Source organism: Triplophysa dalaica, chromosome 10, assembly GCF_015846415.1.
Source record: "Triplophysa dalaica isolate WHDGS20190420 chromosome 10, ASM1584641v1, whole genome shotgun sequence".
NCBI classification, from domain to species: domain Eukaryota; kingdom Metazoa; phylum Chordata; class Actinopteri; order Cypriniformes; family Nemacheilidae; genus Triplophysa; species Triplophysa dalaica.
The window spans coordinates 12,951,318-12,979,277 of NC_079551.1; the positions used below are offsets into that span (position 1 = coordinate 12,951,318).

The 27,960-nt window shown below is 41.6% G+C and overlaps 1 protein-coding gene across 15 annotated transcripts in view; it reads left to right on the forward strand.

Moving 5' to 3' along the window:
• ptprsa (protein tyrosine phosphatase receptor type Sa) overlaps positions 1 to 27,960 on the forward strand; it is a 156,271-nt gene that overhangs the window by 70,384 nt on the left and 57,927 nt on the right. For all 15 annotated transcript variants that reach the window (XM_056758615.1, XM_056758622.1, XM_056758618.1 and 12 more), the window contains 3 exons: positions 8,325 to 8,470; positions 9,718 to 9,859; positions 23,369 to 23,554. In XM_056758615.1, coding sequence (XP_056614593.1) covers positions 8,325 to 8,470; positions 9,718 to 9,859; positions 23,369 to 23,554 — 474 coding nt within the window. The remainder of the gene's footprint in view (positions 1 to 8,324; positions 8,471 to 9,717; positions 9,860 to 23,368; positions 23,555 to 27,960) is intronic.

Sequence of the window (27,960 nt, forward strand, 5' to 3'; positions counted from 1 at the left end):
CTAAAAGCAATGTTTGTATTGTAAAGCAATTTATTACATTCCGACGAAAGAGCACAAAGACAAAAAAATCGGTTTTACAATAACACAAAGCATTGTTTTTCCAACATATTGGTCTTTGGAATAACCTTACGTATTAACGTTACCTTGAATGACATTGAATCGCTGTTATCTAGTACTGAGATTTCTGAAACACTAGACTGTCTACAATAATACTGAAAACAATGCACAGACAGCTTTTGTCTGCTTCAACCGATGTTTTCAATACATTCAGACGAACAAATTCAAAGACGCACATTTTTTTATTTTGAAAAATAACGTAAGACACAAAAGGAACCTGTACTAGAAAAGTAAATGCGGTCACGTTATGTTGATTCTAATGGTGACCCCTCCCTGACTTTCTGAACCTCTCTTTGTTCCCATCAAAACCTGTGGAATAGCGTCGCACGGCCCACCCACAGTCGCACAAAAAGTGCAGGTGGGCTTGTGGTCGCTCTATTGCACAGCTGCACACACACACTCTCTCGCTCTCTTTCTCTCTCACACAGGCTTTTATTTAGACACACACAAAGCCGGTAGATGTCACCTCTGCGTGTGCTTGCCAAGTGCATGATGTCATCCATTTTGCCTCTCTCTCTCTCTCCCTCCCTTGCTCGCTCGCGCACTCTTGCGCTCATAAATCAACATGTGGAGGAGACGTTTTTAATCAAAGAAAAAAGTGTGAATAAATCTCGGCCACCGGTGATAAAGCTTCAGGCTTGTTTGTGTGTCGAGTGTCCGGCTCCTTCACATTAACAGGATTAGCTTTCGGCACACACACACTCACTGTGTCCTCTTCACTAAAGGACAATCTAGAAAATGTGACATTATATTAATTTACACCTTTGCATTAGTTCTAGTTTATTCCAGACCAAATTCAATCCAATATTCAGTGAGTGGTTTATTAATGCTTTTTACCTCATCATTTCTTTTCTCTCATGTAATCATTTTTGTTATAATATTTTTCATATTTTATAGATTATAGGAATATTGAAGTTGAATTGTATGAAGGAAACCTGCTTTTCCCTCACTATCTGCTCCAATTTATATTTGTCTACAAAAATATTTTGTAGTTATTGATCTAATCTTTTTAGCATGAACCTTGGACTTTACGTCGTTAGGACATAGATGCTTTTATTTGTGACATATTTTCATCAATATGTGTGTGGGTAGTATACAAATATTTCGTTCATGTGTGCTATGGTGTGACAGAAAAAAATCTGAAAACAAACGTATATTATTTTATTAATATTAATATTTTTATATAGAATAGCATTGAGATAAGAATTATTTTTTTTTTGATCCTGAGAATTGTTTTTCATGCGTGTCCAAATGTTTGCCCGGTAATATATATCAGTGTCTGTGCGGCTTTGTATTTTTCCATTTAGTTTAGTCATTGTAAATCGGTCGATCACTAATGTGATCTACTTACGACCAATGTTAGCTGTCGCCTTCACAAAACTTCTTTCCACATCTATTCTCTCTTTTTACAGGAAACTGTTGGTCTGATATAGAAACTCGGATAACCGTCTGCCTTCCCACAATCCTCATGGTCTAAAAACAGTCTGTTCTGCTCGGGTGTGTCTGTCAAACCACACAACACCCCATCGCAACCTCTCACCCCGCTGTCTTCTCCCAAAAATCCCCCGATGGCCAAACACCCCGTCCAGCGGACCAAAATATCCCACCTCAAAATTGTACTCGGCAATGTGAACAATTCAGTTTGTTATGCTGCGGTGGCCAGAACCACAAAAAGAAAAGCTCACAATATTATTGCTTCATAACACAGGCTGTGTTTTTCCTCGAATCCGGAGTGTTTTTGCTCAGATTGCGTGCGGGACTAAAGCATACTGATTTCCAGCGACCGTAACTATGTTGAGAATCATGCCATAGTGTGTTTGTTGCCGTTTCTCAGAATGATGTTTCCTCAGCGCTGGTTATGTTGTGATATTTCAGGATGCGTCACCGAACTTCTTACAGCGTCCAACCGGCGCCCTCGTCGACTCCTCACTTTAAATCGACCTGGGCGTAAAGCGGCTAGAGCGATTGCATTCATTTCTTTCCCCTTTGAAGTGAGATGTTTCAGGGTCCCGAGGGAAAGGTCCCACCCCCCCACGTCTTGTCTCTTTAAAGTTATCTGCTAAAAGGCTTGAATGTCCCACATTACCTGCATCGCGTGGCCCTGCATTTTAACCAAGCTCGCCTGCAAGACTACATCTGTGATCCTTTGCGCCGCTCTTAAAGGAGTTCACCTTCAAAATGAAAATTCTGTCACCGTTTACTCGCCCTCTTGTACTTTGAACCCGTATGACTTTCTTCCTTCCTATAAAATATATATCTTTTTTAAAATGTTGGTTACAGAACAGCACAGCCCGCCAATTCCCTTTTATTGTAACCAATGCAAATGTATGGAGGGCTGTTAACAACATTCTTCAAAATATCTTCTTTTGTGTTCTGCAGAATAAAGAAAGTCATACAGCTTTAAAATGACAAGAGGGCGTTCATTGACAGAATGACAGAATGTTCATTTCATAGGTGAACTAATACACTGAATGGATACAGTGACCACCGGCTGTTTTTCTTTAATAATCCACTACAGTTACGTAAATTTCGGCCGTTCTGTCCATCGAATGATTTGTGCCGCCTATTTGGAGACTGACAGCCGGTGGTCTGTGTGTGCTTTCCTTATTTGGGAAAACAAGACTTGAAGATTTATTAAAACATCTTGCTTTGCATTTCACAGAATGATAAATAAAAAAAAGCCATTTCTACAGCTAGATATGTTTTGAACACTCAATTCTGCAATATTATATTGGATCCATTGTTGATTGTTTTGGCCAGCAGATGGCGCCGCCGAGGATCCTATTGTACACACACACACACACACATGTGCGGGTTTCCAGGCAAGTGAGATTAATAGTGAAGCAGATTAGCAGGCTCGGATTTACTGAATGTCATAAAAGATTATTGCACGTCACCTTTGTGATTTTCATCACGCTGTGATTCCTCAACCAGGAGGAGGTTTGGTATGAATTATGGAGTCACGTCAGACGCTGTATAGCCACATGAGCTGATAGATTGAAAGCACAGTTTCTTTGGGACAAAGGACTGAGGTTGAGTCATGACTAGCAAGCCGAATCAATGACTGTATATGTTTTTTCTCTTTAATAGAAAAAATTAATGGTGCGCGTGACTGTTGGAGTGCTTAGGATCTAATGCAATGATCTTTCAGCTTTAAAAGGAACGTTTTCAGCTATAATTGATGTCAAGTTGCAATTAAATATGTTTTTTCTGTCATAATTTCAAACTTTTGTACTGTAGGCCGATGTCGTATTCAGCATTCCGTCTGCTTTCTAAATTTAACTTTATCATAATCTGAAAGCTGAGAAATGACATTCTCTCCTAAATGCCAGTTTCAGATTTGTATCATCTTCGCCGCCCTCCACGAGCGCTTTAGCGACGGTAGTCGTCCGTTTCACAAAGCCCATCAGCAAGCCAACCGCCAAGGGTGATGGCAAATAATCGCATTAGATGGTCGCAATTTTCTCTACCTCTTGGCTATTTCAAAATTGGCCCTATTGTTAAACTTAATTTTGTAAAGCTCTCAACAGACTTGCTCGGCACCTGTTAGTGGTTTCCTCTGCGGGTTCTGCGGGGCCGTTCATGACACAATAGGGCTCATCGGAGTCAATTGGAAGCTATTAGAACGGGCAGCGATTGTAGTATAGTCGGCAGAGGACACAAACGTTGAAGCAAATAAATTGAGACTTACTGTTTTTGATGCTTCACTGTCTGGGAAGAGATGTTAGCGCTCAAAGTCATTTTTAACGTTATTTTGTAGAGGACACTTCGAGCTCACTTTTACTCTTAGAGCTGTCTAGGTGAAACATCTAAATTATTTAATGTCTGTAATTTATTTATAATGAATATTTAATATGATACTTTTTCACAGCGTTCGCTTTATGCAGAAAGAAAACCCCTGTACATGGACGACGTCGACTTCCATTGCCTTCTGTTTAAAAATCTTTTAGGCGGTTTGCTTTAACGGTCTGTATCCAAAATGATGTTGCGTTGTTGGAGTTTGACTCGTATAGCGGTACCTAACTAGAAATGTCCTGCAGTTTGATTTTCTCCCAGGAAAACGTTCTCCATCGTTCATCCGCGCTCTCTCCTGGTGGGATTTCTCGTTGTTCCTCGGTTTGTGATTAAGCCATCGCAGCAGTCGATTAGCCGGCACCCGGAGCGAAAGACGCTAGAAAAGACAACAGACATTGAAGAGAAATGCACAGACAGGAGGAGGCAAGAGGGAAGGGACGTGCGTTTCCATAGCAATGGCCCAGTCTGGGAGACCGTAAAGTGTGATTTGTTGACCGATAGACCGGTTTGGTTTGTGTGCGGGTGAAGGGAGGGGGTGAGAGAGCAGTCCGAGAGGAAAGATGAACTACGGTTGGTGGAGACAGTTAAGGTGCCCTAACAAGGAGCTGGCCAGAGGATCCGGCCCTGTGGGACGCCACAAATCTCTGTGCTCGAGCAAGCGTGGCTAAACCTGGGACATGGTCTCTTTTTCACTCTAGTAGACACATCTGTAGACTCGGGACACATGTCGTTGTAGTCAAACTTGATTCCTCGTCCTTTATACCTTAACGTAGAAGACAAAGGATGATACTAAATGTGACAACCTTAGTCAACCATCACATTGTGTGGCAGGGACGTATTCTTCAAAATGTTTAATTTTACTATTTAATGCTTTAGAATATGAAGGCGAGTAATTTGTGATAGATTTCTTATTAACAGGTGAACTGTCCCTTTAAGAGCCGAAACTGGATATATATATTTATTTTTGTTTAGATAGCGTGGATGCTTGCCTGCACTTATTTCTCAAATTATGGCCACATTATCTGTAAAAGGGCAAATTACGAGCCAAAGGGGATTTCTTTCGGAGATAAAACACGTTTGACACCAAAACCATCTTCATACCCTTTCAAATAACCCTCAATCTGAAGCTGAAAGGTGCCTATTTTAAAACAAGATGGGTGGCAAGCAGCGCTCTCGTCCTCCTTGTTAAATCGATACAGACGGGCTGCCATTTTCTGCCCGCATTTTTGTAATTCTCCGCATAATGGAAATCTTTTTATAAGCCCCGAAAGGTTTTTCCGTTGATTACGGCGTTAGTCATCTAACCGCGTCTATCACCCCGAGCCGCCCATTATATGAGCAGCAGAGATTCTCGCCTAATGGAGGCGTCGGAAACGTGTTATTGCGAGTCTTTCGGCTCGCAGATCCCGCAGCTTTTATCGAAGGAGAAATGGCATCAGCAACCTAATTGGAGATAATGCATGTTGAAAAAAACAGCTGCTCTCTAACTCTTGAATGTTTACTGTAGTTTCTCTGTTTCGCCCCAAGCCCCTGATGAACTCATAAACCTGATGTTTGTGTCTTTCAGAAGGTCCGAAACTCTCGTATGCTGAAGGAAGTGAATCATGCCTTCCTTGTCGGTTTGCTAAAATCAGCTGATCATTTTTGTATTTTCATGTGTCAATTCAATTTTAAAGATGCAATTAGTAACCGTTTTGGTTAACAAGTACATAAAAATGAGTGTTGAAAACTTAGCAACGGTAAGATTATGAAGACTTTTAAGTTGACAACTTGTACGATGTGGTGTGCCAATGTGATCTCATGGGAATTTATAACTATTTTACTAGGTGGCTTATTCGTAAGAATTCATAAGTTGTGAATTGTACAAAAGCATAGAACACTGAATCCTTAGCCCCGCCTCAAACCCAACGTCACTGGCACGAAAGAAAATCATGCTAAAATGTAAGTTCGTATATCATACGTATTAGCCAAACGTAGCCTCCTAAATTTTTTTTATTTTTGTCGTGAGATTGTGTTGGAGATGCTTGTTTGCCATAAATGGACTTCAACCCACGTAGAGAAAAGTATGTCAAGTAACAAGTAATTGCAATTTTTTGTTCCGATTTGGGTTTACAGTTTTGACGTGTAAAATTCAATACAAATCTTGTGCGATTTTGTGAAAGACGTTTTTCTGCATCTGGGCTAACAAAACACGCAGATTGTAGATTGATGGTGTTCATTTGATGTTGTTGTGTATTCTATATTGTTATGTACTATAAATCGGCAGCTCGGCACAATTGTTGAGCGATTCCCTTTGTCTTCTAAAGGACCCTGGTGTATGAAAACCTCTCCGCTGCGCTTACAAACCTCACATTCACTCTCGTCAGAATCTTATCAGAAATTCTATAAGCGAGCGCGCTGTAAGCTGTCCTCTCTCCTTTCTCATGTACCACATGATGCTGAGCGTTTGGCCCATAGCAATCATGGCCGAAGTGTCCATTCTGTGCCGGGGCGATTATTCAGCCCCGGGCTGTAATAGATGTGTGTTATTTGTTATATGAACAGCGTGTTGTGAAGAATGGTTTAACCACAGGTTAGCTGCAAGTCAACAGCCTTCGCATCCAGTCCTCTGAATTTGAATGTCTTGTCAAAATGAAGCAGTCTTCTGGGACAACTGTGTCCCATATCTCCATTACATCACAATACTGTATCGCCGTTAAAATGAGAACATTCTCTTTAAAAACCTCACGGGAGACGTTCCGGCAGACTTCAAGATGAAAGAATGGTATTAGATACTTGAATCGTTGTTTTTTAAGTGTACCGTACAATTATCTCTTTAGGCGCCTAAACGGCTAAACCAGTGTGTTTTTGTTAAGTTAAGCTTTCTTAACTTGAAATATATTTTAAAGAATCTCCTTCATCTGTGTTTACACTCATACCCGCTGAACCATGGCCCTGCCCGCTGGCCCACAGCCAATTAATAATGAATTTGCCTCGCTCGCTTTGCCCGTTTGATGATCTCCTCGTATCTGTGCACTTTTTGTATTTTAACCACGTTTCCCCAGACAGTTTCTTCTCATGTCTTGTTGTCAAGCTTGACCTGCAGCCCCATAAATGAAAAAAAGCCACAGCTGGACGCACAGCTACACACGGCGCACCGAAGAAAGCGACATGATAATTTGATGAGATGAGAACAAACTGTGCCGGGTTGAGAAGAAAAAAACTCCAGTTTTTTATTTTATGAAGGTAGAGGATGTAGGGCGGACGAACTGACAGCCCCTGGTTTTTTAGGAAGTGGATGGTCGAGCCCGGCCGCGACGGTTTGTTCTTTATGGGAATGAATGATCTACCGTCGACCGACTGTCAGCCCCAATCATCTCCTGGATGTCATTAGCTCGCATCTGCCTTGGCTTAGTGGAGATGTGCGTTGAGTTTCCGATGCTCCCCGCGACAAGGGGCTTTCAAATCAAGACAGAATCTGTAGTGCTTTATTATTCATCGCGCAATAAATTATTCATGCCTTCGTCGACATGCCAGCATGCACATTGTCTTCGGTGTAATTACCGGCGTGTTGATACATAGTTGCTTCCTGTTTGGGCGAGCCATTTCGAAGCGTTGACGCAAGGTGGCCCAGGTTTCTCATCCATCTCTATTTCTCTCACAGGAATCGGAATGGCTCCCCATTATCTAGATGAAGAATTTACTAGCATTGTGCAGCACTAGTTTGGTGCAGTTTTATGGATGAATTCCCGCCAGTAGCTGATTACATTGCGTGTATGTGGGTGCTCGTGCCATCACATGGTGATTTAATTCAATAGATTTTGTCACGATGGTCCTGTGATGAATTTGCTTAGCTTTAACTGTACTGTATGCGCAGTAGTTTGCCAATGTTGTGTTCTTTTACAATATACAAAAGCTGAACCCACCATGCACCATGCAGACCTTCCATGTACAGTGTGACAAAAGACCATTTGAGTCTTAATGTGGGACGCATTATTTTGTCAAACTACTTGTTAAGGTTTTTTTACACAAATTTTGGTTAAATAGGCAAATTACTATTTTTGTTTAATTGGTTTTGACGACATTCTATCTAATCGTAGCGTGCTGTGTTTTGTTTTCAAGTCTATGTTTTTTAGCACACATACATCTAGGAGACGTCTATTTGATGTCTGCATTTACATCTGCAAGACGTATTTATTTTATTTCTTGCTCATCAGCAAACGTCATTTAGACATCTAGAAGATGTCCGTAAGATGTTTAGGATGTAGATTTTATGTAAAACTGCTTTTTCCAAGATGTTTAGCAGATGTTTACTTTCAACATAGCAGACGTTTTCCAGACCTCCAGATCTTTTCCAAAAATATTAAAGCTGTGCTTTATAGTAAAGTTTTCGCAGCACACTTATATCCCTTGTTTTGTTTTGTCTTGTTCAGCTCCACCAAGGTTCACGAAAGATCCTGTAGATATGATTGGCGTCTCTGGGGGTGTCGTGTCCTTCGTATGCCAAGCCACAGGTGACCCCAAGCCAAGAGTAACATGGAACAAGAAAGGGAAGAGGGTCAACTCTCAGCGGATCGAGGTGAGACTTCTTTACTAGCATTTTAACAAATGTTTCAAGAATGATATTATAATATCATGTGTACGTATGATTATGGTATGTGTACTGATTCTTCATATGTATTTTTCTCATGTTTTACAATAAAGGCAAACCTTTTTGTAAAATTGTATTTAAAAAAAATCTGTTTTATAAATTAATAGGTCGGCAGAATAGTTTTTTCTCTATTTTACAAATGTAAAACATTCAGTCATACGCCTTCTGATCAAACCATTTTAAACATCTTCCAAAAAACTGACATCAAGTGACCTTAAACTTTTGTACTTCTTGTATCAACGTACAGCTTTTCCACTAATCATATGCGTGTTGTTTTTTCGTGGCTTGTTTGCTTTGTGTCGTAACACAGCTGGCAGCTGTATGGTCTTGATTGATACTTAGCACGCCTTGATTAAAACTAGTTCAGCGTTAACCACAATGTCAAAACACAAAATCGACAAGAAACTTTCCAAAACAGATCAACACAAATGCGTCTGCTTCCGATCCGTCTCTGCCTGTTCTCCTCCACTCGAAGGCAAGAACGCAAGACAACTCGGCTGGATTTATCATCTTCGTGCCTTTAAAAGTCATTGCATGAGGGGTTTGAATTAATTCATTTTTCCCCCCCGAAGGCAATGCTTTGATATTGATCTACACACGCTTAAGACAGCGTGACATCATAGAGCTGCTTCTCATTAGCAATGCCTTGAAAACTTACAAAAGTTTTTCGCCAGTGGCTTGTAAAGAACCCGTTCCTCTTTGTCACTCCCTATTGACTCGCGCCACTGTTTCGCTACAATGACATCAAATGCGACGCCCCAGCAGGAGCCTAATTAACTCACTCTCGTAATTGGTGCTCACAGCAACGGCGTCATCTGGATATTACGGGAGGGGGGCTTGGAGAGTTTAAAGCTGAAAAAGGGGCAAAGCAGTGTTTAACAAAAACTGGTAAACATAAACAGAAAAGACGATCGTAGATGACATGAATTTGTGAACGGCAAACTTGCTGGAATTTTAAAATAGACATAGTTGGATTGTAGTTTTTTAAATCAGTAATAAATTATTATTTAATATTTTGAAACAATAACTAATAATGTAAATAATAAAATTGTATTTATAATTACAATTAAAATGAATTATACATATCCATAAATGATTATTATTAATATTAATGTTGTTGTTGTTGTTGTTATTATTATTGTTTTTATAACTATGATTTGTTTGTCCTCTACTAGACAATAGAGTTTGATGAAGGTGCTGGAGCGGTTCTGAGGATCCAGCCCCTCCGAGCTCCTCGAGATGAGAACACCTACGAATGTGTGGCAGAGAACAGCGAAGGGGAAATAAACATCCAAGCTAAGCTGTCCATTATTAGAGGTAAAAAAACTGATCGTCTTTCTTATTGGTTTTACTATGAATGAGTGCAGGTTATTTGCATTTAAAGCTGCAATCTGTAACTTTTTATCTGTTTCATGTCATTTGACTTGCAATCCACATAACAAAAAGTATGTAAAGTGTGAAGAGTTTTCCAAACAATATTGTAATAGAGAGGCAAAAGTTACGGACTGTGCCTTTAAAAAAATATGTGTTGATAATCTGTCATGATGTACTTACTTGCTCTGCATGTCAGATGTCTTATTCCTCTACAGCTGATGGTACAGGTTCCCTCCTCCAATCACCATGATCCAATGTGATATGCACCTCCCACTTTATGTTTCCAGTCTGGTCCCATTTGATTGGGAAATTTGTCAAATGACAAAAGTAATAGGGGATAGATTAGATTTCCATGTTGACTAATCATTCACAAAAATCCTTCAAGTATCTTTTGCCTTGTTTTTCAAGTAAATGTATCTTAATATCCTGAACTAACATCATGAACTTCGCAAAATGTAGCTTTAAACAATACTAAAATACAACTTCTTTTTTTGGAAATCAAGTCTTGCGCAAATGTCTTGTGTAGTTTTGATTCTCAGGTGAGTTTTGTTAGCCCTGTTTAAAGGATGATTTACAGGAAAATACAGACAGTGATTTCGAACATTCTGCAATGTAATGACTTTAAGTTTAACAATTACTTATAGTGTCGCCCTTTGGCAAAAGCAGTTTTGTGTTGTTTTAGTTGATATCTGACGTAATTGTTAGGGATTGTAAAAAGGTTCAATTAAAGGAAGGAAGGAGGCGGGAACCGGCGAACATTTAAACAAACTTTAATCAAAATAAACAAACAATAACACGGAAGAAAAAGACCGGCAGCCACCTCACCGTCGACTGCCGTCCACAAGAACATAAATATAAACTTAACATATGTCCGGGCCCGATCCTCTCCCGCCGGCAGTCGTGTCGATTTGTCCTTTTACTCTCCCAAACTCCTCCGTGGGAGATACGGGACCGGTGCGTGCACAGCTGATATCCACTATCATTCACGCCACCGGCCCCGCCCCACGGCTCCCGTCCCGCCTCTCTCGCTACAGGGATATTTCGCCCTCAACTCAAAATTAATATCATGTAAAAGCATATTTTTTGATGATATTCCAGAATTACCGCGGTAAAGAGGCCGACCGAGATATTGAGCTGAAAGCAAATATCCATTATGAAGATTTGAGCTGGCATGAAATATAAGCAACTGTCTTAATAGCTTCAGAGATCTAATATTTGCAAACTTTGTCGTATTGGTATTTGAGGCAGCGTATTTTGGTTTAGTCTTCTAATTCACCCAAAGTAAAACAAAGAAATTATTATTTCGGAGTGTCTATTTACACTGAGTACAAATAGCCCACTTTGTTGGCAGAGACTATTTGCACTAGCTCCGCCCACCAATATGCAATTGGTATAGAGAAAGTGTAAGAATGACGCTATTTCAAACAGCGACTCCAGTGGTGTCTCCATGTCTGAATGGCTTTGGATTTGTAGACCGGTGTTCTCATCCACCTCTCGCTGAAAACTTTCTTTTCCCTTTTTAATCACATTACAGATCCTAAAGGCATTTGTTTTCAATAAAATTGATTTAAGACTTAAAATTAATTTTTATTCATTCAAGTTTATGTTTAGGGAAAGGTTAGGGGTAGTTGTAGGGCTTTAATATCTTAATAAGTTGCCATCATTTAAATATTTTTTATAAATATCATCTTATTGTTGAATAATGTTTAATGCATAACAATATTGAGGTGCAAATAGTAATGTTATCCGCCATTATTTATACTGTAGGTCCAATAGCATCTAACTCATATTTCTACTTCATCCAAAGAAAATACAGCAAAAAGCATATCGCTAAGAAATGCTGCTATTTTTACTTAGTGTAAACAGAGCCTACTGCTATTTTAACTTTGTGTAAATAACATCTGCCGCTATTTACACTGAGTGTAAATCAGGACTGCCTTATTATTTGGGTTGGTGTCATCTTTTGTCTTCTATGGATCACAAAAGGAGTCATTTTGGTTGAACAAAAGACTGTTAATGTGCTCTATGGTTCCCAAACTGGGGTACTTGTACCCCCAGGGTTACACCAGGTGACGGAGGGAGTACGTGAACAAAATGCTGAAATGTCCTGTTTACTTGTCTATAACGCACCTGACATTCAACCGGGCATGTTTTTCTCACAAGGTAAATATTAAGACGTGCTCCCTCTAGTGTACACACAGTAAAATAGTAGTCAGGTAGTGTCATAAAAGGTCAAATTCATGTCATCCAATCAAAAAATAGGCGTCCGCTGAAGTGTCATGCGTACGTGCGATTATTTCGACTGTACGCGGCTTGGAACGAATAAACAACTGATTGCAAAAATGAAAATGGATAAGTGGCTACTGAGATGTAGGCCCGCAGCCACAGAAAGAAAATCGAATCCAAGCAGCTCGTCCTCTGACTTAACCCCGCATTTGATAGATGGAATGTACAGCATTGTGTGTTATTCTGCGAAATATCGTCTTCGTTGTTGCAAAGAGGAAAGAAAGCCACACGAGTTTGCATTCGAGTGAACGATGACAGAAGGGTTATTTTTGGGTGAATAAATCCTTTAACTATTGCATGACGGTCGTTGTTGCATCTCAGCAAGTCCTTGGAGAGACTAACCAGCATTCTTGGGTTTTCTTGGCAGTGAACGTGAGCCCTCCATCCCTCCCTATTAATCCTCTTGCAGGAGTTTAAATCCACCTCGGCCGATAGCAAAACCTCTGCCTACTTCACCGCGGAGTTATTCATTCGCTGGGGTCCAGCCATCTGCCTCGACGCTGCCGAGCGCTGGAGCGGGCAGCTTGCAGGCCTCTTCCCGGGCCGGAACCCAAGCCCAGTTTTACATGAAAATCTAAGCTTTGGCAAGACCCAGACGGCTCAGGAAGGAACACGAGGGGGGAAAATCGGCTGCTATCCCCCTCGTGTGCTCATCCCCATCTGCCGCGGGCCTAGTTAACACCCAACCTTATAAGAGGAGCAGGCCCCGCGACATTCTGACACAGACAGGCACGCCTGTCCCACAGCGGTACCCTGAATACGTGTATGGACATCAATCACAATCAGTTAACACGTCTGATTTTGCAGGTTTTCTTGCTGAACTTCAGAAGCTGATGACTTTATTAAATACTCAGTCACCTTGTCGTCTTCAGGGCGTGTCCGTCCGCCTGCGGCAGAGAGACGCGGGTAGGCTTTGCTGTAAATCTGCCCGTGCTCTTTCCAGGGGCTTAGGTTTGTTTTTAGCTGCCTTCTGGCTGCCCACAAGAGCATCGAGCAGAATGCTTAAGATGTGCCATCTGCTTTTCCACAGCGTCCGCTGGGAGTCCTTGAAGAAGTCGCGCAGAAATCCGAGGCAAGCGACACCTGCACTCTTCGGCAGCACTTCTCCATGTCACCGCAGGCGTCTTACAGTTTTTTTCCATCCTCTTGCTTCTTTTCTTGTTGTAGTACTGTTTCTTTCTTAGTTCTGACCCCGGCTTTCAGCTTTTCTTGGCAGTCTTGGCCACCACCGACCCGGAGCTTACACTTTTAAAGAGTCCAACGCCAACAGCAGCCCAGATTCAGCCATCTGCTCGCTTCCTATGAGGTGTCAGACGCGTACACGCTCGCACGCTTCTTTACACGCTCAGGTGTGGCTGGCCTTAGCGTGCCCTCGGTCACGCTGCGAGGACGCTGTTGAGTTTATGGTTCTGACCAGCAGATGATGAAAGAAGGACGCTGGACCTCACGGTCATGGGTTTGGCATTGTCAAACCTAAATCCAAAGGTGTGAGACCACCTTCCAGAAGTGTTATCTCGGTTCCAAAATCTAGTGAGCTGTCTTCTTACCAATGGAATGGATAGTGGATACGTGTACTTGATATCTTTGTTTTTACTTATTTAAGTTAAGGAAGTATCTGCATTTGCTGTTGAGGTAGTCCCAGAATGCATTGCATCAAGCTTAGCGATAAAAATATAAGATTTTTACATAGTTTACGCAACTATGGAAAATTGTATATTTTCACTTTTAATTTAATTTTAATACAAATATTTTATTGAACATGTATTAGTTGCCAGGCGTGTAACACTATATTGTGACATGACATTGCAAAAAAAATTTGTTTTACTACTGTAAGAGGTTCTCTGGCTTTCTTAAACTTATGCAATGTTGTGTATTGTAGAAAAATTATCTAGCTTAGCGAACTTTACAGAAATTGCTTTTTAGAAATAGCATTTAAGCACAAAACAGTGGAAAAATAAGAAAAAGTAAATTTTATTTAGGGTAAAACAATACAGCAATATGATACACAGGATTCTGTACCAAATGTAAAAAAAATGAAATCCATCAGTTTTTTTAAAATTACTTTTAATAACATTTCTTGTTTTGATAAATTGACAACATTCAAGGTTTAAGTGAACCTTCACTATGTACATTAATACAAATTAATTAGAAATATATCACAGATTAGAAAAATAACACAGTCAATTAAGGGTGTCAAAACATTTACGTAAATGAAACATTAAAACATTACGTATGTGGACGTGGGTCTCAAATTGGAAGCTCATCCAATAGGACTTAACCGACGTCATATAAATATTTCATCACACCCCCAATTTTAGCACAGATGGGTTTATATCTGTCCTGTAGCTCAGTGGTAAGAACAACGCAAGGTTGTGGGTTCGATCCTAGGGGATTGCACATACTTAGAAACAATTGTTTATGATAATGCAATGTAAGTCTCTTTGGATAAAAGCGTCTGCCAAATGCATTGATGTAGATGTAGATATCTGTTGGACTTTTTAATTCTCACTTTCCACCTCATCCTTTAATCCTCAGACGGGTGTGTGCGTGTGTGTGTGTGTTTGCACCGTGTCCCAGCCTTCCTCAAACTCAGGGCACAGTGAAGTCATTATCGCCGAAGAGGACCGTCTCGGCGCAGCCAACGCCGTTTGATCACACGCTTCTAATTGGCCGCTACCCTGCCGGACGTGGCACATTAGTTCTGTCGCTCCTTGCGCGGTTTTAATTGGACCGATCTGACCTCGACGTTCACCGGCAAACGTTTTTTTAATCACCACTGTCACACCGCCATTTCCAAATTCAGCCCCGTTCCTTTTGTCCCACCCAAGCACAGTTTGAGGATTCTTAACGCGTCAGGTCTGAAACGTCGTTTTCTCTGATCACTTCGTGGAGCTGTTGAACCCGGTTCCATCCGTGACTCATCCTGAAATCTCATTGTCTCGCACTTTTCTCCGGCTACTGCAAAAACCATCTCTTCTCAACGTCATTTCGCTCTTCAATGTCTGTGTAATCTCGTCTCTTGCCTACATTCCCTCTCATCTCCACATATCTTGTCCACAGACCGGTTGATAAACCAGCACACTGGATGCCCGGCCCGGGAGGTTTGTGGGTATTAGAAGCCTGTGTGTTCTTAGTGATTTCGAGTAAAAGAGCTTGCGTGATTAGCATTCACGCTGTTCTTCTGTAGAAAGGATGTGTCCTGCCGAGAAAAGTGCATTATGAAACATTAGTGTGCCACGGGGCCGGTGAAAGAGCTCAGTGCTTTTACGCTATGTGGCTACGACTGACACGCTCAACCGATGAGCAATGCTAAAGGCAAGGTTAGGTTGGGTTAACATCAGATTAGATTTTATTTTTGCATAAATTTTGTCTTTTTTGGCAACCTTTAGATGAGCTACGGATAAGGTGCCCGGTTACTCATTTCCTGCCCACGACGTGATTAATGTGTGCTTATCTTATAAAATATTAATCATAGACAAGAAATACTGCATGCTGCATGTCTGATGTCACGTTGTAGATACAGGAACGGTCATTTTGTGCTTGCAAAAAATCACCAATAACTAAAAGACATTCTGTCATCATTTACTCACTGTCATGGCTTTCCAAACCTGTATGACTTTCTTTCTCCTGCAGAACACAAAAGAAGATATTTTGAAGAACGTTCGTAAGCAAATAGCACTGACCCCCATTGACTTCCATTGTATGAACACAAAACCACTGAGATATTTCTCAAAATATCTTCTTTTGTGTTTCACAGAAGAAATATTCACTTACTGATTTTCAACCACACGAAGATGAATTAAATGATGACAGAATTTTTAGTTTTCGGTGAACCGTCACTTTAAGAAAATTTTACATGGTAATAATTTTTTTAGATATTCCTATAGGCTACGTGTCACAGTTAAATCCAAAGCGTATTTTAAAATCTTTTCCTTAAATGTGTATTGTGATTCAGAGTTTCCGAGACCAAATGGCAGACGTGATCCGCTAATGAGTGAGAAAGGAGCACCGAGCAATGGAGATTTGAAAAGAAGTAATGAAGAAACAGCGGAGTAGATGAGCGTCTGCGGGAGACAGGAATTTGATTAGAGCTGATGCGAGCCGCTGTTAGCACACACCCAGCTGTATTTGCCCAGTGGATTATGAACATCCGCATCTCATAAACAAGACAATTCCCAATCCTGTAGTCTCAGCTGCTCCCTGATGTATTATGCATTTGCTTAGCGCCGTTAAGATTCGGCAAAACGCGTGGACTCCGTGGTCGGTGTATTTTAGCGATCCATTATCACGGAGTCTCATTTTAAAACGGGAGACAGTCGTTTAGTATTTGATGTCTATTTAAATTGCCTCTCTGCTTTGGGACTCGTCTGATATCTCATTTCGTGGGCCGTGGCGAATGACTTGCTCTGTTCTCGCCGACCTCTCCCGCGCTAATGATGACACGCCTAGCGCTTCCTGTTTGTTAGGAGGCGATAATTGACAGCTGTGCAAAGCAGGTTCACGAACTAGAGCCGCGTCAGACTTCTCCCACAGAGTGAGAGGAAAAGCTCGACGGTGGCGTTGTCAATCTGGTGGAAACAGACGTAGGTTTCTTATGAGTGTTTATCATTTTAACATTGCTGTGGGGGGGTCGCTTAAAGGAGTACGGTTCGTTTTTTCTGCCGGGGTGACTTGAGTTCTTGGTCTCTCTACTCGGCTGGAAGAGATTTCCAATCGACGCACGATCCGTCTAAACGAGGAATTCGGAGACGAGTTCATGACGATGTTCTCCTTGATCCTCCAGGCCTGTAGAGCGGTAATCAATCCTGATTGGCTATCGGGAGAAAGCCTCATCTCTGGAAGGGATTGGCTCCAAAACGATGTTGATTCGTGCAGCCCCTGCTGGAAAAGGCATTTCTTTGTGGCAGATGTAGAGCGATAGATGTCTGAGGAATTGGTAGATTACTTATTATTATGACTAAAAGAAGTGCACCGTTGTCATTGAGATGTGCTCATAATTAATTTCCCATTATCTAATTCTCTTAGACACAGTGGAAACGGTTGGTTTCATGTCGCTCAAATGTTAACCGAGAGCGGCGTTGACGGTTCAGAGAGTTAAAATAAGAGTTTGATAATGAATTCTATTTGAGATCTGATTTGACTGACAGAATCCATTGAGGCTCCCGGTTATGAATAAACAAGAGCGGGGCAGAGCAGAAAAGTGTTATTTCCTCATGAATTAACATGAATGGGCTCGGCTGGCTGCTTATTTTATCTTCTGGTGTCTGGGTTTTCTCGTCCCTGTTGTCAGAGATGTCTTCTTAAGACTACACAGATGCTGTCGATGCTGGTGCGGACACTTCATGCTAAAATTATAGGTCGTCGATGTGGACCAGCGCAGGCCACAGGTAGCCACGTGAACGTTCTCTAGCCGGTTTTTGATTTGATCGTTCCCATGTTGGAACGCTGCCTGGTTCTAACTAGATTTCGCCGCAGCTGGTAATATTTAAAGACTTAAAGTCTTAAAGGGCATCTCACATGCATCGTTACGCAGCCTCGGACCTCTGACTGGGATTGGTTTGCTTTGGCACCAGACCATCCAAAACAAGCATCTGTTCTCCTGAGATTTTTTCGTCGCCTCTGTTTTGTGCCGACACAGAGTTTGCGCTCAGAACCCGGTACCTGTCGTTCAGCAGGTGCGTGGGCAGAGACGTGTCACCCAGCTTTCTCGACGCCCGGGACGTCAGCTGCCGAACACTGGCAGCGCGCTAACAGCGAGTTTTACATAGACACGAATGAGTCATCCAAACTTGTAGAAATGCTTGTTATTCCACTTAAATGCATGTCGTCCAGCGAGTCATAAACACAGAGCTTAACTCTAACTTTTATGAATCCTGGCCGCCACCCAAAGCTGCATTTACAAATAACGTGATGATAAAAATGCATCCATCGAGAGTTTTTTTTTTCATTCAGCCCGAAAAGCGTCCTTTTAGTGTGTGGATTTAGCTCACCCTGTGATTGAGGGTGTCATGAATTGGACGATAATCGTGATATCAATGACCTAATAAATAACGAACTTAATTACTCAAAAAAAAAAAAAAAAACGTGTTATTGGGACCGATAGAATCATATATTCAGTTTATTCAGTATATACCATGATAACACAGTGATGTACATTTTTGGGCAGCGATAATCGTGAAATCATAATTTCCCTAATAAAAGAAACTAAATTAAAATGAGTTTGATTGATAGCATCATATATTTAGTTCATTTCGATAGATATCATGATAATATTGCCATTGTAAATTATTTGGGATATTGTGATATCACTTCTTACTAATTCAATTTTTGTTCTATCCTTTTGTTTGTGAAACCGATGTCACGATATAACAATTATCGTAGCCTAAAGACTTATTATCACGATATCTATTGGAATTAACTGAATATATGATCCTGTTAGTTAAATTCACCTTTAACTCATTCGCTGCCAGCCTTTTTAAAAAGAAGTTGCCAGCCTACGCCAGCGTTTTTAACATTTTCACCCAACTTTAATGGCCCACAGTAAATTTTCTGTAAAGAATATATGGACAAACAATGTGTCAAATGAAAGAACAGAGTCTCAGCTTTTAAACAAAAGAAACAAACACTGATTGCCGTAAAAACTCGTCTTTGGCGGGGAAGTTTTTTTTTAAATGACGAGATAACTCGTCAATGGCGCTGAAAGAGTTAATTTAGTTTATTTTGAACTTTCTTTTGTTAAAGATATTTTATTCATATCGAGTGATATTGCAAAAAATAACGTTAACTATTTTGACCATGATAACAGTGATACCAAGTCCCTTGTCAAACAAAACAGATCGAAATGTATAAGTTGTTTGCAGCCTTCATTGTTTACCAACCTCCCTACGTCTCCTTTATCAGCGTTGCCGCAGGGTTTTTATTTTAAAGAAAACTCCACTCGTACACCGGCGGCTCTCAGTTCACTTAATCTACGCAAAGAATTCTCTCCGCACCTTGAATTACTAATGAAGGCGATAGAAGAGAAAGCAGGAAGTGCAGGAATGGAAATGGCCTTATTGACGTCGTGCTCTGCCTGTCTGAGCATTTGTAGCAGCCTAATGGTCTCACCTCATCTCCTGTAGCACGCCTCGACTCCCCCTCGGGCCACACCGGAACCGGCAAAGTGCAATGCGCAAATAAATAAGAGGAGAATGTTGTTTTCCTCTCTCTCTCGCTCTACAGATTGGACTGCGCTGTCTGGAGCAATTACCCGTGTCTCTGGCACGCTGCGGACTCCATCCAGTGTTGAGAAGCTTTTTCACTGCCTAATGTGTTCATGAACCTTTGAGATGTGAAAGGTATTTGGTTGCAATTCGGTGTTGGCAGATTGGCCAACATGACCCCCACGTGCCGCCCGTCCCGGGGATCTGGCGCTAGGCGCTTGCGGTTGCAGTAACTGCAGCTCTGACTGGGAGCTACTTAACACACACGCACGTCAACGCTACCAAGCGCATTTGTCTATGTCACATCTCACACATATCTCCACCCGACTCCGTCAACGGGAATGATCTCAGCTCGTCTGTAGCTCCGCCTCCTCAAGTATCCATAGATCGGAGTGACAGGCGTGTGGCAGAAACAGCTGGGCCCGGTCATCAGCGTGACGTTCCGCGCACGAACATCGCCGCACGCCGCTGCCTAATTGTACAGCGCCCGGCCGCGCCCGTGCGACTGCCGCTTTATCAATGCCCGACGGGAGATGCCGGAGGATAAGAGCATCTGTACATGTCTCCAGAACCTCTACCATCCTGCTGCGCTCCAGAAGTAAACGGGTTTAAGAAACGCAGTCTTGTTTTTCGTTAATACTTAAACATCTTGAGATGTTAGGCACAGTTACCCAACATTTTAAAATTGTGTCATGTTTTTTTTCACCCTCACGTGGTTAAAAACCTGTTTATGGTTTATTTTTCTGTGGAACGTAAAAGATTTTTGAGAAATGTGTCCGTACAATAGAAGTCAATGGGGGTCTCTGTTGTTCGGTTACCAACATTCTTACTAAATATTTTCTTTTGTGTTCTGCTGAATATGAGAGTCACTCAGGTTTGGAATGACATGAGGGTTAAAAATTGATGGCAGAGTTTTCTCAGGTTGCACACGCCACCCGGCGAGTCTCACACTTTACATTTAAACAAACGCGAGCTTGCTGTCGTTCCTCATGACGGGACCGTTGATTATGTTAATGGAGCTGCTTCTAGAACACAGGAAATTAAATTGACCATCATTCAAAACCAAACAGCTGGAGGTTCAGATTATTTCAATATCCTCGTAATTCTCTACATTTCTTTTCTCATGTATATTCTCTCTCGCTCTGTGCTTCTTCTAAAAAGCATCTCTGACTGTGGCAGGAGGTAATCAGTTAACCTGATTACGAACTGATGAAATTAAATCATTTCACTAAGTGAAAATAACGAAATGGCCAGTACTGCAGAGGATTCATCCGAGCGCTTTAATTCCACCCCCGAGACATTTAGCAGCAGAGGATTTGTTTGTAAAAAGAACGCTTCATATAATTACGAAGCCACGGCGCTGGTGGAAACACCGCTTTACCCGTTTGTTTTGACGTACGGGCCGAAGCGGCCGATTCATCTGTAGTGAAATATTATAACAGCAGAGATCATCATAAATCAATGAAAACGCGTTTGTACACAAATCCTCTTTCATTAAACTGGCCGCGCAGGTTAAGAGGCTTTACATAATGACGTTAAATCACGCGCCACAATTAAAGGCAATTACAGATAATGACAGCAAGTGTCAGAGCCGGGTTAGGACGTGTCCTGCTGTATCTGTAAATACGCAGCTGTTGGATGAAGTGGCCAATGCGCTCACCCACCCCGTGCTGGTTATTAAAACCGGGCCCTTATCATCACAGCTTAACAGCCTCTCGGCCAGGCCAGCGGCGGAGAGCACGCGAGCGGAGGCCTGTAATAGCATATCTGTGTTTTAGGGAATTGTGGGTAGGGTTGAATGAGCCCTTTGAAAAGCACCAAACAATAGGAGGGACCACGGTAACATCAGACACCTGAAGCGCATTGTGACGAAGAGGCTAATCCTGTCCTGAGATGTGTTTTTGTTTAATGGACAGACGTTTAAAGGCCTGCTGTTTGGAGTACACAAGAGCTGCGTCTGAATTCGCTCACTCGTTCACTATTCTCTATATAGAGAATGCTAAATAGTCCACTATGTGGGGATGAAGTGAATGAAGAAGAGTGAACGATTACAATATAACCTGCGTATGACAGTACTGTCGTGGACATTCGTGATAATGCGTATAACACACCTGTTTGGCTTTATGGATGTTTAATAGAATGGTAAAGTTTTTATTCTTTTTAATGAAGGGAACAGAAATAACTGTTTGCCACGTTTATTTTATTACATTAATTACGTTTAATAAAATGATTTGAATATTTAAAATAAAGCACCACCGTCCATAACGTTCATTTAATCAGTTTATTCTCAAAACGTCGAAAATAACTTTCAACATGAACAAAGTATAAATGTGCATTCGCGGTCACTCTGATTCTATTTAGACGGTTGATTTGCGGTGTATCATTGGAAATAAAATCTGAATGCATTGTGGGTAAAAAGAAGGTGAACAAATGTAGGGGATGAGGACAACAAAAATGGCGGACACGCGATAAAGTGCAATATATAGGAGATGGGGCGAATTCAGACACAGCAATGTATTAGCGTTCGCGAGGATAGGCACAAGGTCTTACGAATAAATCTCATTGACATCAATGATGATAAAGTTAATTTTGCGTTTCAAATGCGTTAGCCCTTTAAATTTAAATGGATTTTGATTGGCTTTCAATGTTTTATTGTGTGAATATAAGATGCGTTTAGTCTTAAATCTGTCATGACAATCAGACACAGTTCCGATTTGTGGGAGATTCCATCATATCCAGGCATTTTAAATGCAGGGTTCTTTGCATAAATGCAAATTTAACCGCAGGCAGAATATCGCTAAGGGCTCTCAGTGTAGAAACGTGTGTCCTAGTGCCCAATTTCCTCCGTTCCTTATAAAAGCCAATGACCCTTAACCACAGCACATCTGCAAGGCAAATTCTATTTCAAGAAATATTTGACTGTAAAACAAAAAGCACATCTCTCCGTATAACTGTATGTGGGAAAAATTCTCTTAAAGGACAAAAGCAGTTCGGATTTTGCTACCCCGTAACTATAATGATATGAGTCATACTCGTTGTGTATAAGCAGTTTGGTGCAAGGCTTTGTCTTGTTTTCTAGTAAAATATGAGAACTTTCTCAAAAGTAAAATTTGTCAGTATTTTCCTTGTATCATAGGGCGATACTAGGTTTTTATATCTATGTATATATGGTTTACGTGTATTTACTATTTATTCATCTTCCTTGTTTTTAGCGGTTTGTTTTAGAATGTTAATACTTTACGTTATTTGTCTCTTAAGTAAATGTATGTTGTTGATGTTTAGATGTCCTAAAAACAATAGAAAACTGCTTGACTAACTTTGTCTGTTTTTTTGAGTCTTGCTAATTCTGACCAACAGTTATCGCCTGAATCGATAATAAAATATGACATTTCCTACAGTCTCGATTCTTATGCAGTGTCACCCAACCCCCCGTCCCCCCCGTCCCAAACTCCCCTGTTGATATCAGCGTGAGCTTTGCTCTTGCCGCATTTAATTAAAGTCAAATCGAATTACTCATCTCGCGTTCAGGGCTTCATTTGTGTGGTTTGCAGAAATCTTTTTGTGGTGTCATGGGGGCACCGTTAATCTGGCTATGGACCACATGTACACTAGACGCTGAGCATTTATCTCTGATATATTACAGAATATGTGCCTATCACGGTCTATGGATTCATCACGGTTATTCATCTGAAGATTTAAAGGTGTAGCGTTTATTTTGCAGGACACAGAATGTTAGGGTCTTCACTTTCATTGTGTGGAAAGACGAGTTGAAATGAATGGTGAATGAGACTGGCAGCCACCTAACATTCCTTGTTTCTAATAACTCATCATTTATTTCTTTTTACAGGTTTTTTACGAGCTAAAATGAATCGCTAATGGGACGTACTAATGATGATGAACCTTGCACGATTCAGTTTTTGAGAATCCGGGTGTAGCTTACACATGTCTGTGTTCTCCCTTACAGAGGACCAGCTTCCTGCTGGCTTCCCCAACATTGACATGGGACCACAGCTGAAGGTAGTAGAGCGGACGCGCACGGCCACTATGCTGTGCGCCGCCAGCGGCAACCCCGACCCAGAAATCACCTGGTTCAAAGACTTCCTTCCCATCGACCCCAGCGCGAGCGGGCGGATCAAACAGCTTAGATCAGGTAAGACAAACCTATTCGCTTTCTCACTATCTCCCACGGGTTTGATCATACAAATCATCTATTCAGTGCAGGTCCCCTTCATGGACGCCCACCCATTGACGTTAGCGCTACATGCTTGAGGTGCGAGTGAAGTTAAAATGAAAAGCTAATGACTTTTAATGAAGTGTGTCAGAGGAGCTTAGTCCAGATTTTCTGGCAAGCGTATGATTAATGTCTGGTTTGGACTAATGAAACTTTATTGAAAGACCCAGTAAAACAGAGTCTAATTATATATCTCATTAAGCCTAGCGCTCCAGTCGCCCCAAGGCTAGCGTTGTGGGTCAATGGTTTGTCAGCGGCAGAGAAAAGGAAAATCTATCGGGTTGCGTTTGATTCGGAGGTGTTGATGTGAATCATTGAGGACGGCCGAGGTTAGCCTAACCAATCTTGAACTTACAGACCCAGAGATCTCCCTTTCAACCCCGTCACGGTTTTCCAAGTGTTTAGGCGACCACATCTGCTGTCACTTATGTTAGACTCGAGTGCTTTGCATTGTTATTGGACGACGCACACTCGCTCTGGGCATATCACTGATTTTGCAGCGCCATTGGCTGTGCTTCGTGAACACAAACAGTTAGGGATCATTGTGCAGTCTGTTTGGCTTTAACCAAACGTTCAACCCTGTTTGCCCTCCACATGAGAAGTGATGTCACTTCCAAGCAGATTTGGAAAAAATGTAAAGAAGCGACTAGCATTAGACATTCGGTTAAGTTTAGCGTGTCTCCAGACTGTCTAACATGTCCTGCTCTGTTATGTTTGTCTGTCTATCGTCACTGTTTGTGTGGGTTTGGGGGGTCCTATGTGTTGTTTTGCATCATTATCTGTTCTGTGTTTCTCTCTTTCAAAACCGAAACAGTGCCGGGTTTATTTACATGCATAACGCTATCCGGCCCTCAATAATGAACATATTATTTGAGTTTTACCAATTAGACACACTCCATTCAGTATGCACAGCATACAGCATGTGCAAATGACCCATTATCATGCCCTTGATTTAATTTGTATAATACAGTTGGCTATTAGTAATGTTTTTAAAATCTATTTGACTTGAACGTATTATAATTGGCCTTTAATCATGCCAAAATTACCTACATCCTAAAGCGGCAATACGTAACTTTTGACTTTCTATCGGCATCTATGTTTGAAACGTAAAAATGCAGGTTGACATATCCTGCTGAATCTTACCCACTTATAAATATTCATCTTCATAATTTTTAACCATACATTTATATATTAAAATTAACAATTTCCTGAATCAATAGATTTTCGTGTACTTTCACACTATATGTAATGTGCACATTTTCGTTTTTAATGACAATTCGTATGTCATTTTAAATGTGTGTACTGTGGTCATCTAACACCTTCAGAGGGGTCTTCCTCACTAAACTCTTGATTTCAGGTTGTTCGCGATCGCTGCAGATCCATCCCTTAAACCTGTTGTTTTGTTTTTCCTTTCTGTTTTTTCTTCTTTGAATCCTTTTTCAGAGGCCTTCGGTAAGTGTTTCAGCGAGTGCTCAACCTTCCCACCGTCCCTGAAGCAGATGGCATTTTAACTTCTCTCTAAAATGCATGTCCTACCCTCTCTTTCCGCTTTAACTTCAGCCCAACATCTCTTCTTTTCCCTGCCCACTAACATCTCCCTGTTTTTCCTCAAGATCGGACCCAGCTTTGCGGACGCCCCGCTCCAGAAAGTTCATGTGTTGGTGCGCGTTTCCTGCTCGTGTAGATTTATAGCGAAAGATGTTTTTCCGCATTCGTATCCAGCTCTGTAGAACTGTAGGGAATCTGTCCGCTGGCTTCGCTTCAGCTCTAGACGGCCACAAATATTCAGATGGGTTGAAACGAGAAGAACAACAGATCTGAAGTTTCAGCCAAGCAGTTTCTGATCTGGACACACCCGCGGTTTGTGTGCTCGCTCACAATAACATATTTATCTTCTAGACAGAAGGGGGAACCCATTATAATTGAACTAACCGTAGTCTAATCCAGAAGTAACGGTGTTTCAAGCATTTGTTAAAATTTCCAACCTTTTCTACCCAGAGGTTTCAGTTTGCAGCTTTACACAGTTTAATCAGCCAGATCTCACGGGAAATCTATATCTAACTATTTCGCAAATTTATATAAATGTATACTATGTGAATCTGGCTTGTGTTGATTGACTTGTAAAATTGCTGAATTTTTTACTACATAAATGTTCATAGTCTGTTGCATTACTAATGACTGTTTAGGCGATTGGTTGTTATTTGCTCTGCCCACATGGCATAGATAATGTGAGCAAGAGAAAAACATATTTTTAAGAGTCAGATTGAAGCGTTTTCTTTTACACAAAAGAAGTTGTTTAGGCAGTCTGAATTGATGCTGCTGTGCGGACAGACGCCAGGAAGAGTCACGAGGGGCTATTTTGCAATGTTTACATTAGAGGCCACCGGTTGGACTAAAGCAGTGCTGTTTGCAGTTGATCAGAGCCCAGTTCTCCAACCTGCAGGGATTTATGCTGATGGAAAAACGGACTGTAGCAAATCCTCCTCAATTCCACTGTCAACTCAAGCCAAGCCGCCCGCTTTCCTGTTTTTATCTCTATTCCAAAGAGAAAGCGATAGCTTTAGTTTAATGCTCAGAAAGGGGAACGGAGAACGTCTAATGGCACCTCGTTCGCATTTTTCCTTTTTTTAAAGAACCGCATCCTTTCGCTCGCTACAGCAAGTACGGTTGCGGACATAATCTTAACATTTCGTTATTTGTCATTCCGCCGCTTTATGATCTATGGATCTTTTCCAGGTGTAACTAGACTGAAATTACTAGAGGCGATAACCTGGGGGAGAGAGTCACACAGGAAAGAGTGCAGGAGAGATAAATGAACGGCTTCCTGCTGTGGTTGCACTTCCTGTGCAGGACTTGTGATTGCTTTCTGCCGGCTTCTGGCATGAGCAGAACAGCCCCCGATGTGTCCGACTAACTGATGGCGCTGTACTTCTCATACAGCAGGAGTTTATGCAGCATCAAAGTGTGACGTTAAAGATGATGTTAATCATTTGATAAAACGGCAGGATGTAGCATTCTGTAAAATGATCAACGTTTACATCGATTTTTCCACAAAGGTTCGATTTATGTAATGTAAAACTTTTAAAATTTAAAGATCATAGCAAAGCAGGTTGGAAATGCTTTTTCGCTAGTCACATTGGCTGACCGTAAGCGAACGACATCTGTGTCCCCGCTGAGATATTTTTAAGGTCACTTTGGCCCGAACGCATGGCGGCGAGCCCAAACCCAGTTTCAGCCTTACAGATGGACCAAGACTGCGGCCAGATTGTTTTCGGCCCCCCCTGCCTCCCCATCTTCTTGCCCAAGTGTATGTGGAATCTGGAAAGTTCCTTGAGTAAGAGGCGGTGCGATGCCCTCGAACGCTCGTAGAGGTCACGGCAAAATCTGGCCAGTCATTTCGTGCGAATTTTGACGCGTCGTTGGCAGGAAATCGCTGACATTTGTTCATGACTTGGGCTTCAGCATAGATTCTTATTTCTTCTGTTTCATTGTGTGTCTTAAGCCCTGTCCGAATAGGTTCTGTTGCCCAAATCTGAAAACCTCTAACCTAAACCTAACCTCATCTAACCCTAACCAGTTCTTTCCTAACCTAGCGGGAACATCAGAACAACCCAACGCTGCAGCCTCAAAATCACTAATACTTACTAAACACACTGACTGATCCCCGGTACCTAAACCCTCCTAATTCCTTCTAAACTTCTAAAATATACATAAACAAAGTTTAAATTATGAATATTTTGCCTGCTTATCGAGGACCCCCTGAGCTTCACAGCTCACGCACGTCCAGTCGTAAACTGAATAATTTAGCACAGCTCTCTCGGCTCGGTGCGTTTGTGTTGTATATCGCTGTTAGGGGGGCCGGTGGTCGTAAGCATAAATACTAGATGAAACCACTGACTCTTTTATGTTCAGGCTGTTTATTGTACTACGCTTATCGAGGCACAGCCTTTTTCTTCTTAATATTCTGCAAAAAGAAGGACTGTGCTTTATAGATCACATTGGAGTTAATGGCGGGCTATGGGGCGGTCGTCCGTGAGGCATGCAAAATATCCTTTATGGTATAACAATGACCTTCGTGGTGCTGGCGGACAAAGAAGCTGCCTGTATTTGTCTCGTGGCTGGGTCAGGGGAGTCACACAGCTTTATATCACGGATAGAATATCATCAGCTGCTTCTATAACAGTCATGGCTGAAGCGTACGATATTTAATTAAGATGAGTTAACTGGATTTCAGGAGGACAGGTTCGTGAAAGCTGCATTAACCTCAAGCTCGGACCTTCGTATAGGTACACGGTGACCCAATTTCTAGCCAGCCACGCTCGGCG